General features: G+C 43.6%; 1 protein-coding gene across 4 annotated transcripts in view; it reads right to left on the bottom strand.

Moving 5' to 3' along the window:
* The window catches only part of LOC147099934 (uveal autoantigen with coiled-coil domains and ankyrin repeats protein-like), a 173,460-nt gene that overhangs the window by 9,622 nt on the left and 151,202 nt on the right, over positions 1 to 12,636 (bottom strand). For 3 of the 4 annotated variants that reach the window (XM_085968405.1, XM_085968408.1, XM_085968407.1), the window contains 4 exons: positions 12,524 to 12,572; positions 10,175 to 10,224; positions 2,928 to 5,636; positions 815 to 964 (listed from right to left, as the gene is read on the bottom strand). In XM_085968405.1, coding sequence (XP_085824531.1) covers positions 815 to 964; positions 2,928 to 5,636; positions 10,175 to 10,224; positions 12,524 to 12,572 — 2,958 coding nt within the window. The remainder of the gene's footprint in view (positions 1 to 814; positions 965 to 2,927; positions 5,637 to 10,174; positions 10,225 to 12,523; positions 12,573 to 12,636) is intronic. The other variant, XM_085968409.1, reaches the window with a different exon arrangement.

Below are 12,636 nucleotides of genomic sequence, written 5' to 3'. Positions count from 1 at the left end.
CAATGTTTCAAAGGGGGGAGGGAATTCTCTCTGGTGTCATGGCGCCAATATTTATCCCTCAACCAACATCACAAAAAAAAAATTATCTGGGGCACCATCACAAAAAAGGTCTGTGCGCAAATTGGCTTGCTACATTTCCCACATTACAACAGTGACTACAATTCAAAAATACTTCATTGACTGTAAAGTGCTTTGGGATGTCCTGAGGTTGTGAAAGGCACTGTAGACATGCAAGATCTTTCTTTAAAAAAAAACTCATGGCCTAGGGAGGAAAGATTGGTGCCTTTGCACCCGGCCTCTGTCGATGCCACTCTGAACAATCCCAATACTTCCTTGTTGGCGGAGGAATTTAATCATTGAACATGGGATCGATGCTGGATCCCATCACCGTACAGCAGTGCACGTCACTCCTACATGCTGCATTGCTGCCACTGCCAGTTAAGAATCCCCTCAAAAATAAAATCAATACTTTCAAAGAATTAATGATTAACTTTAAATTATCAAACTAGAAAGTGTTACTGAAGGGAGAATTGATATGCTGAGTGATGCACTCAAACATTCCGGGCAAAGCAACTTAACCCATGCCAGTTCCTCTGGTCATATGATCAGCACTTACAATTTAAACAGAAAACGAATACACAATTCTTTCCAACCTTGCAGTTAAAAATACAACCTTGTTGAGAGCGCAGTGAGGCCAAAGTTTCCCTCTTTAGGGTGTGCTGGATCCCAATTTAACATGCAGGGTTCTCTCTGGATTCTCAGTACGTTTGAGAAGAGGTGGGCACAACACACGTACAAAATCTGGTCAACTTACAGCCAGCTGTTGCCGCAGGTCTTTGATCTCGTTCTGCAGGGCCTCCATCTGCTGACTTGGTCTCTTCGGGTTATTGGCAGAGTACGAAAGCTGCGACAGACCATTCAAAGCCTGCTTTAGCCTCTCCACGTCATTTAACAGCTCCGTTATCTATGCGTGGGGGGGGGGGGGGGGGCAGATAAAAAATTACAGTTCTGTCACACCAAGGGCTCACATCACAAGGCAGAATGGAAGCGATAGCTGTAAGTTCGATTTGGAATCAAATACATAATGTAGCTCTGAAACATTTCACTGGTTCTGAAAGAAAGATCTTGTATTTCTATAGCGCCTTTCACAACCTCAGGACATCCCAAAGCGCTTTACAGCCAATGAAGTACTTTTGAAGTGTGGTCACTGTTGTAATGTGGGAAACGCGGCAGCCAATTAGGCGCACAGCAAGCTCCCACAAACAAGAATGTGCTAATGTCAAGATAATTTTTTTTTTTTTTTTTTTTATAAAAGTGATGTTGGTGGAGGGATAAATATTGGCCCCAGGACACCTGGGGGAGAATGCCCCCTGCTCTTCTTCGAATACTGCTGTGGGAAATTACACAGCCACCTGAGGGAAGGAGACGGGGGCCTCGGTGTAAAGTCTCACCACAAAGACGGCACCTGCGACAGTGCAGCGTACTGGCACTGGGAGTGTCAGCCCAGATTGTGTGCTCACGTCTCTGTTTCTCCTTCAAGTCCCAGTCCAGAAGAACAAATTGCAAATAAGGTCCGGCTTAACATTTTGTCCCTACATGAACAAAAAAATTGTAAACGCCTGCAAAGTAACACTTCGCTCACTTTATCTCCCAGACATCTTAGCTACTTAAAAGCACACACATTGTTCCTTCAGGTAAAAGGAAGTTAAGAGAATCTTGGGTACCTCAACATCTTCCTGGACTTAGCGCCATAGATACATAGAAACATAGAAGATAGGAGCAGGAGTAGGCCATTCGGCCCCTCGAGCCTGCTCCGCCATTTAATGAGATCATGGCTGATCATCCAAACTCAGTACCCTGTCCCTGCCTTCTCCCCATATCCCTTGATCCCTTTAGCCTCAAGAAATATATCCAACTCCTTCTTGAACATATTTAATGAATTGGCCTCAACTGCCCTGTGTGGCAGAGAATTCCACAGGTTCACCACTCTCTGGGTGAAGGAATTCCTCCTCATTCTAGTCCTAAATGGTTTACCCCTTACCCTTAGACTGTGACCCCTGGTTCTGCCACTATCACAGGGTGTGACAAACAGAGCAGCTGAGAACCAGAAACACTCATTGCACATGTGACAGCACCAGGCATTGCGGGGGGCTTGAAACCCCTTCCCCCTCATTAGGGGCAACAGTCAATGTCCTACCATTACATGCGAAGAATCAATTATCTTGCAGCATTCCAAAGCAGGAGACGTGGCCCCCAATTACTCCCAATGTTTCAGTCACACTGCCTGGGCTGAAAACAGGCAAAGTTGGTCAGCTCAGGCAGGCCAAAGATGACCAAGTATTTACAGCACAGAAACAGGCCGTTGGGGCCAACAGATCCGTGCCGGTGTTTATGCTCTGCACAAGCCTCCTCCCACTCTATTTACTTCATCTCACCCTATCTTTCTATTCCTTTCTCCCTCATGTGTTTGTCCAGCTTCCCCTTAAATGCAACTCTGTTATTCGCCTCAACTACTCCCTGTGGTAGCGAGTTCCACATTCTCACCACTCTCTGGGTAAAGAAGTTTCTCCTGAATTCCCTATTGGATTTATTAGTGACTCTCTTATATTTAGGGCCCCTAGTTTTGGACCCCCCACCCACAAGTGGAAACATCTTGTTTAAACAAACACCTCTATTGACTGAAATAACAGAAAATGCTGGAAAAACTCAGGTCAGGCAACATCCGTGGAGAGAAATTTGAGTTGACGTCAACTCAAATTTCTCTCCACGGATGTTGCCTGACCTGCTGAGTTTTTCCAGCATTTTCTGTTGTTATTTCGGATTTCCAGCATCTGCAGTATTTTGCTATCGTACCTCTATTGACTGTTTCGGACACAACCCTGGTAGTGCCCAAGTGTTAATGCAAACCACCATTCCTTTTACGTTACCTTGTTATCCTTAGCCTCAATTTGTTTGGCAGATTCCTGAATACTTTTTTGCAGATCGCAGATTGTTGCCATGGATTCATCATATTTATTTTTAAGCTCCTTAATTTCTTGCTCAAAGCTGAAGCTTCTCGATTGAAAGGTCTCCTTTTCATCTTTCGCCGATAGCTCTTCCTCTTTGGCGCGCAACACTTCAGTGCACATTTGCTCATGCTTCTCTTTCAAATTTGCCAAGTCTTCATTTAATGAGTTTATCTGCACCTCCAACGAGCTCTTCACCCGTTCATGTTCTGATAAGTCAAACACTTCTCTTGCTTTCAGTTCTGTAATCGTTCTAGTCATGGCTTCAGTATCCGTTTGCAGCTTGGAAATCTCTACAACTTTTCCTTTTATTTCTTCCTCCTTCTCATTCAACTGGTTCTTCAGCCTAACAATATCTACATCCATCTTCTCTTTCAATTGCGTATGCTGCAGAAGTGATAGAGAACTCTTCTTCTGATCATCTAACTGGAGCTGCAAGTTTTCTACTTTTTGTTGCTCCTGTACACAAGAATTCATCATCTTCTCCTTTTCCTCCTGCAGCGCCAAAACTCTCTTGCTCAGTGACGTTTTCATAGTTTCAAACTCTTCAGCAGGAATGTACTGTAACTGTATTTTCTCTTCCAATGCCTGGATGTCCAATTGCAGCCTGGCATTTTCCTCCTGTGACCTTTCACGTCGCAGTTCAGCATCTGCATACTTCTTCATCGCTTCTTTCACATGCTCATCCTTTTCCCCCATACCATTAACAAACTTGCTTTCCATTTCTTCATACACGTCTTTGGAAATGTAATGTTGCTCCAAGTTTTCCTCCAAATGTGCCAGCTTTCTCCTCAGCTCTTCAGTCTCCTCCTTGTATCTCCTGGCTTCCTCCTGGACCAGAGAACATTGCCGAGTCTTCTCGGACAACTGGCTCTTCAGTTCTTTCACTACCCGATTAAATTTATTTTGTTTCTCTTCGTAATTTTCCATAGGAACAAACTGCGACCGGAGGGATTCTTGTAGGGTGTGAAGTTCATTCACCTGGTTTTCCTTTTCTTTGTGAAGCTCAGCTGCTTCTTCCTGAGCCTTCCTGTAATTCGACAGAGACTCGTCAACTTTCTTTTGCAGTTCCTCCACTCTTCTGTTCAAGGCAGCCTTCATTTCTTCATGCTGCTGTAGGGTTATGTACTCTTTTTGTATTTGATCCTGAAGGGCAATTAGCTGTTCTTTTATACGTTTATTTTCTTGCTCACCTCTTGCCAACTCACCCTGCGTTTCACTGTATTTCTTTGTCACTACTGACAGTTCCAACGTAGCTTTTTCTGAAGTAGTATTCAACATGTTTTTTAACAGTTCATGTGTTTCCAAGGGCACGTATTGATTCTTCAATGAGTCTTTCATGGCAGCAATTTCTAGGAGTGCCTTTTCTGCCTGTTGTTGTGCCTGGCTGTATTTCTGGCCGAGTTCCTCCAACTCCCTCTTCGATTTGCCAACAATGGAATTCAAAGTTGCTATTTCCTCCTTGTGTTTTTCTGGAGACACGTACTGAGTCTGCATACGGTTCAGATTTTCGCTTATAATGCTCTTCTCAGCTTTCAACCTCTCTGTTTCTTTCAAAGCCTCCTTGTACCTTTGTGACACCTCAGAAATTTGCTTGTTCAGGTCTTGAACAGTTTGGTTCATTGAAGACTTCATTTCATCGTGCGTCTTCAAAGGTACATACTGAGCTTGAAGCTTGTGTTTCAAGTCTTCCAGTTCAGCTTTGATACAAACATTTTCCTGTTGAACAGCTTCATTTTCCTTTTGGAGCTTTTGATGCTTTTGGGTGACATCAGAGAGTGTTCCACGCTGGTTGTCAAAGGTGCTTTTCAACAACCGATGCTGCTCAACCTCGACAGCTATCTGAGCCTTCTCTCTCTCCAGCCCTTGCTGCAGTTGGACAATTTCCATCTGCGCTCTTTCAGATTTACCCCTCGCTGCTACCACCTGTTTCTCCTTCTCTTCCAAAGTATTGATGAACGAATTCCTCATATTCTCAAACTCTTCGGCCGGTACATACTGCAAGATCTTCTTTTTCATGTTCTTCAGTTCACCCTCGAGGCCGATAACCCGTCTCTCTGCCTCCTGCTTCCTTTGCTCCGATGTACTTAAAGCCTTCTGCAGCCCTTTCACCTCTTCCTTGTATCTTTCCACTTCCTTAATCTCAACCGATTCGTGTATTGATAAAACGCCGAGTTTAATTTGGTTTTGCAGTCTTTCCACATCTGCCACAGCTTCCTCGTGTTTTGATTTCACATCCTTCAGCTGATTTTTAAGTTCCTCCACCACCCGATTGCTTCCGGCAGGGCCCTGTTTCGACAGGTGATCTTTGAGCGCGTTGACATGGGCTTGCAGGACCTTCACTTTCCCTTCTGACTCAAACATTCGCTTTTGCACATCACTTAAAGCATCCTCCAGCTGTTTTATCTGCTCTTCCGATTCCTGCTTCACACGGTCGCACTCGCCTCTTAAGACTTCACACTGCTTAATCCTGTCCGACAACTCCAGCTGGAGACTGCCGATCTCTTTTTTCGCCAGCTCAAACCTCCTTCTCATCGTTTCTAAATCCTTCTTCAAATTTTCATTTGCACCATGTGTGCTCTGACCCGTCAGTAACACTTCACTTGACCCAACCACTGATTTGGAAGAATGCTGAAATGAAAAGGATTGAAATAATGATTACTAAACACGCTAAGTTAAACTAAACTACAAATGACAATTTTAGTGTGGAATAATTATAGAGATGGTGCTTTGAGCCTGAAATTTCTCTTTACAAAATGGGAGAAAAACTTTTCCTTAGCAATAAACAGCTCGCCAACAAAATAATTTCTGAGAATGCGATTTGGCTAGATCATAAATTACAAAAAAGTCACCTGGTTTTCTTAAAGAAAGAGCATTTGCCAACCTATTTAGACATCGATTTTTATCAACATCTCAGCGAGGAGCCTTCTAAATGGAGTGTTTCTGTGTCTGAACTCCTCCAGCTCTACGACCATCCCCCCCCCCAACCCCGCCCCCACCATCCCACCCCCCAAATCACTGCCTATTCCTCAGATGCCAGTTTCTTGGGCACCCGTCCACCTCCCTCTCCTTTCACTGCACCTCTGACAGCCATTTTTTTTTTAAGCCATCTGGGTCCCATGCTCCAATAGGAAACATAGGAACAGGAAGAGGCCATTCAGCCCCTCGAGCCTGATCCGCCATTCAATGAGATCATGGCTGATCTGTGACCTAACTCCATATGCCCGCCTTTGCCCCATATCCCTTAATACCCTTGGTTAACAAAAATCTATCAATCTCAGATTTAAAATTAACAACTGACCCAGCGTCAATTGCGGAAGAGAGTTCCAAACTTCTACCACCCTGTGTGTGAAGTGTTTCCTAATTTCACTCCTGAGGTAACAGAGAGGTAAAGGGCTTGGGGAGGAACTGTCATTTTCTCTTCCTCCAAGAACCTCCCTTAAAACCCAACTCTTCATTTTTCTTGGTCACCCCTCGTAGCCCATCCTTCTTTGCTGCGGTGAAGCACCTCGAGACTTTGATCTACATTAAAAGCTAGATAGACAGATAGATAAATGTAAAGTCGTTGCTGAAGCTTGGCCGTGGAAACATGCAACCTATCTACACAACCTCAGCTCCCTCTCCCACACACTGCTCACTGTCTTTGTGGAAAGGTAGGCTGCTACCATCCCTTAAGACTCGGAAACAGAAAAAAGACCGTCACAATAATCAGGAAGTTGCTAATACAAAGCAAAAAAAATTTTGATTTTTTTTCCAGCCAAATATTTGGACAAAAATAAACAGCCTTCCCCCACCCCACCTCCCCAAGTGATTATTTTGAGAGGATACCTACTGTAGATGCATTTATTCAGGGGTCAAATGCCAGAGGTCACAAGTGAGTTAGGAGTAAGAAGGAAATTGCAGTCAGTAATTTTGAACCCAAAGACACTTTCCTTAATAAAGCAGGGAATGTCATTAAAATTAACTGGTTCAAGTAGCATTTAGATGTATTTACAGAGCGAAGGAATATAGAGAGAAAGCAGGTAGTTGGAAAGATGAGCTTGATGTGCCTAATGTCCTAAAAAAAAATCTTTATGTTCTATCTACAGTGCATGTTGGAAAGAAATAGCAGATCGCTATTGTTAGATCCGTGATTCTGAGAGTATGCTGTTTTTCAATAACCACACGGATGCTGTAACTTAACAATAAACAGGTATTTACTGGAGGAAGGTAGTCTCAAGACTGGGGGTACAGAGGCATGCACAAGGCTTATATACAGGTGTGGTCACTGCCAGTACTACAGTATACAGGAGCTGTAAAAGTAGTTCTGTCTTAAAGGCACATACACTACAGCTATAGCCTCATGTTAAGTTTGAAACGTCAAGACTACAGTAGACTGGGTTTTATGAGAATATCTTTTAGCATTTATATTAACTAGAACATGGGATTCCATCAGCTTTAATAAGTGGGGTCGTTAATACCTCTCATTACTGGCCTGGAGAGAGATTGGCTTTTGATAGCAGCCTCAGCTCATCTTTATTCCCTTTTCAGATCTTAACTACAAGAACAGAGAAACATCTCCAGAGTATCAATTGCCCTTTTACAGCAAACACCTAAGCAATTCTTGAAGTGTATAAATTAACCTCACATGATGCTCCACCTCAGCTTGAAAAGGAAAGTCACCGACCCCAATCTATTCACTTGGAGTTGGCTCAACCTACTAATTCTCTAGTAGATGCAGAAGTGGAAATGTTTGTAGCAAGTGAATGGGACTTCTTGAGAAAGAAAAAAGTGACAAGGAGTTTGTGTACTCCGAGGAGCACAGTAAGAAACTAGATTGAAGTAGATTAATTGTTCTATGTACCCATCATGCAGAATGGCCCAACGTTCCCTAAACCCTGCATCATGCCTCTGAAAAGTCATTTCCTTTAGGATAATCAGTTCAACAGAAATCTATATCATACAGCAGAACTATTGCTTCACCAACCCAGTCCAGGAAGTATCACAATAGCAAAATACTGCGGATGCTGGAAATCTGAAACAACAGCAGAAAATGCTGGAAATACTCAGCAGGCCAGGCAGCATCCGTGGAGAGAGAAAGAGAGTTAACGTTTCAGGTCTGGGAAATTTCATCAGAACTGGAAAAAGCTGGAGATGTAACAGATATTAAGCAGGTGCAGAGACGGGGGGGGGGGGGAGGAAGGAATTGAAAGAATATACTGTGCTTATGTAAGAGGCAGGAAAGATAAAATGTTGCAAATGGGAATGGCAAAATGATACAGCGTGAAAAATGGGGGCATGAAAAATGGGGGCAGGGATTATCTAAAATTGTTGAACTCAATGTTGAGTCCGGCAGGCTGTAAAGTGCCTAAATCGAAAGATGAGGTGCTGTTCCTCGAGCTTACGTTGAGCTTCATTGGAACAGTGTAATAGGCCGAGGACAGAGAGGTCAGAGTGGGAGTGAAGCGGAGAATTCAAGTGACAGGCGACCAGAAGCTCAGGGTCACCCTTACCGACTGAACGGAGGTGTTCCAGGAAGTATCACACTGACCATGTGTAGCACGGCACTGTCCGTAGCTGTGCCAACACCTTTACCGGTTACGCTAATGCGCAGGTTCAGCGGAAACATTTTAATTTTAAAAGCACCTGCATTTACACAGCACCCTCTTGTTACTCAAAATATCTCAAAGCACTTCGGCAAATTACTTTTGGAAGAACAGTAGAGGGCTATGTAGGCAAATGTGACTGCCATTTCGCACACGAAGATCTCCCCCTGCAGCAACGACCAATTAATTGATTTTTGGTGATGTTGATTGACGGAGGAATGTCCTGCTCATCTCTGAATAGTGCCGGGGGGGGGGGGGGAGTTTGGATATCCGCCTGAACCACCAGAACAGGGCGCGCGACACGGAGGGGGGGGGGGGGGGGGCCGCGCGCGACAGAGAGAGGGGGCCGCGCGAGAGAGACGGCGAGAGAGAGAGAGACCGAGACCGAGAGCAAGAGCGAGAGCGAGAGCGAGCGAGAGATGAAGCCTCGGTCGATTGCATCCTACCAAGGGCTGCGCCTCAAACAGTGCACCGAGCTCCCTCAGTCCCGCACTGAAAGCGTCGGCCAGAATTTCGTGCTCAAGTCCTGGAATAGGGTTTGGATTCACAACTAACTGACTCAAGACGAGCGAGTTGCCACCAGAGTCTCGCCGAACAAAATAAAACACATTGTGCTATTTCCAAAAATTTCAGGTTAATTCCTTGTGAACGTCAAACAGAGGGTCTCGCAGGCGGTCAGGATTAGCCACCATCTAGTGCAAGGTGGAAATGGTGCGAAGCATGCTGGACACCTTTATAATTATCGGTTTGTGTCGAGAAAACCAATTGTGGTGTGGGAGGCATGGGAAAGAATCTGTAATCGAATTCAAATAAAATATTGACAATTATAATCAATTTATTTTTAATTATTTCAATGTATATCATCAGTAAGTGCTGACCACATCACTGAAGGCAGACCCAGTTTAGAGGAACTACGAAACCTCATCAGGTTTTAATTTCCATCACCTCAAGGATCGACTTCGCTAATGGTCCCTTCCCCCTTCACAAACTTCAGTTAATCCAGGACTCCACAGCTCAAGTCAACAACAACTTGTCTTTATATAGTGCGTAGTAAAATGTCCCAAGGCACGTCACAGGAGCGATTATCAAACAAAATTTGACACGGAGTCACAGAGATATTAGGACAGGCGAACCAAAAGCTTGGTCAAAGAAGTAGGTTTTAAGGAGCGTCTTAAAGGAGGAGAGAGGGGCGGAGAGGTTTAAGGAGGGAATGCCAGAGCTGAGGGCCCAGGCATGATTAAAATCTGGGATGCTCAAGAGGCCAGAATTGGTACACCACAATTATCCACATCCTCACAAACTGCTCAAATCACACTGGGATCAATGGCCATGTCTCTATTGTTACTCAACTCCTTCATACAGGCAAGCACAGTAAATCTTTCAAGACCGTCCTCACCAGATCGGCACCACTCTTTTTATATTCTCCGTATAATTGAAAGAGACAGAAATAATGTTAAATCAGAACTATTTTTTGTTACATAAAGGACACTTATGACAATAAGTCTTTACATAATTGCCGCTATATTCTTTACATCTAGTTATTATTTATATACATGAGTCAGGCAGGAGAGAGAAAGCATTTACCTGTAACTCGAGGCCAGGGAAGTTAGCCGGCTTAACAATTCCTTCTTTCACTAAATTTTCATAGGAAGCGAAACATAAAACAAATATTTAATCCAAAGATCCAATGCCCGTGAAGCTATTTTCTTCATTTAATTAAACTTGATCATCTTCTGAACATTCACTTCATTACATGGACTGCTCATATTAAATTCTGTAATGTAATATAAAGTGCACCCAAGATTAAACAGCAATGTTGTACCATTATTTGCATGGCTTGTCATTGGTTCAGAAGGAATTCCTAGAATTCAGAATACATTTTGTTAAGAAAAAAAAGAGGCAAAACTGCTATTGAGCAGCAAATTCATTCCGAGGGAATTGGGATCGTGCGGTGGATTAGAGTCTGGCTCTTCACTTCTGGAACCTAGCTCCAAATTTAGCCCAGACTGAGATGAAATGAAAGTCTCTACTGTCTGCTGGCTGTAAGGGTCTTCCTGTATGAGTCGAGTTTGGGGCAGTCAGGCTACAGCTCAAAAACAACTTGTATTTATATAGCGCCTTTAGTGTAGTAACACGCCCCAAGACACTTCACAGGAGTGTTAGCAAACAAAATTTGACATGCCAGAGGGCACATATTTAAAGGTGATTGGCAACAGAGGCGATATGAGGAAAACCTTTTTTTTTTATAAACACAACGGGTGGTTAGGATCTGGAATGCGCTGCCTGATAGGGCGGTGGAAGCAGATTCAATAATAACCTTCAAAAGGGAGTTGGATAAATACTTGAAGGAAAAAAATTGCAGGGCTACGGGAAAAGAGCGGAGAGTGGGACTCACTGGATTGCTCTTCGAAAGAGCCGGCGCAGACTCGATGGGCCGAATGGCCTCCTCCTGTGTTGGTCTACTCTATGCCTTACCTGATTTAGCACGAATCGCCAATCTCACTTGAAGAGGCCACAGAGGAAGATGTGGGCTAAGGGTGCAGTTAAGGGTTGGACTTTTGAAATGCATCATTGGGACATAGTGGGAGGTTTGCTTTGCACGAGGGAGCGCTCGCTATGAGCACCGGATGCCTAAAATGGGAAAATATTCGATTCCCCAGCACTAAACAGCCCCGATTCCTTGATGGTTGCCAAAAAAATATTAAAAATTGACACAGCGTATCACAAACGGTACAAATGGAAAAGCTTGATGTGCTTTTCATAGAATCTCAGAAATTTACGGCACAGGAGGCCGCCATTCGGCCCATCGTGTCTGCGCTGGCCGAAAAAGAGCGATCGAGCCTAATCCCACTTTCCAGCTCTTGGTCCGTAGCCCTGTAGGTTACAGCACTTCAAGTGCATATCCAAGTATTTTTTTAAATGCGATGAGGGTTTCTGCCTCTACCACCCTTTCAGGCAGTGAGTTCCAGACCCCCACCGCCCTCTGGGTGAAAAAAGTTCTCCTCAACTACCAATTACTTTAAATCTATGCCCCCTGGTTATTGACACCTCTGCTGAGGGAGCTAGGCCCTTCACAGTCTATCTAGGCCCCTCATAATTTTATACACCTCAATCAAGTCTTCCCTCAGCATCCTCTGCTCCGAAAGGTCATAAAAGCCTTGAAAACATTAATGTCCTTTCTGGATTTGGACATCAAACAGTAGCGGTCATTATTTCAGACCGTTCCCAATTTCACATCTCGGCACCTCTACTGGGGACAACACAGGGTCTTACCGAACACATCAATAAATACAAAGACTTAAAGTGCGTTAAATCAATCTCGGGTAGCAACCGGGAAACTTAGAATTAATCAGAAAGAGAAGACTATTTAAAATTAAAAGCACAATAACTTAAGCAAAGCCAAGATTACTTGCTCTGGACAATTAGCATAAAATACACAAAATCTTTAGATTGAAAACAATAATATCTTAAAATATTACCAATATTAGCACTCACAGAATTAACCATTCATAACCCAGGCACTGATCAAATATTGGCTACATCATTGCAATCAAGGGACTAAAAAGTCACGTGTTACATTAGATACCGGGGTTGTGGGGGGGGGGGGTCGGGAGATTAGAAAAATAGGGATCTTATTGAGATGTTTACCAATTCATGTCCCAAAATGAGATTACTGCCTTGGAATCACTCCGTTAACATGCATAATTTTCACATTTACATACTGAAGAATGGTTCCTGCGCTAAACCAATTGAGATACGCAAACAAATTCGGATTTATCCCTGCAGATTTCTCTATGTCAACATAGTGAGAACAGTCCGTCAACAATGCACTTGTTTGCTGACTATTCCATGTGCAAAAATCTTGAGTCCAACAGAATGATACAAAGTCATGATTTACAGCGTTTATTTTAAAAGAAAAAATTTTGATCCCACCTTTCGCCATCTGGAAGCCGGCAGTCATCTGCTCATATAAATGTCCACTCTGCAATAAAAAAAAACACAAAGTTTAATTAATTACTGTCAAGAGGCTCCTCCAATGTTACAAC

The sequence above is a fragment of the Somniosus microcephalus genome, chromosome 27, assembly GCF_052327205.1.
Source record: "Somniosus microcephalus isolate GS21.2 chromosome 27, FLI_Smic_1.0, whole genome shotgun sequence".
Lineage (NCBI taxonomy): Eukaryota > Metazoa > Chordata > Chondrichthyes > Squaliformes > Somniosidae > Somniosus > Somniosus microcephalus.
Note: the sequence above shows the minus strand (reverse complement) of the source record. Positions and strands in the feature narration are given on the sequence as shown.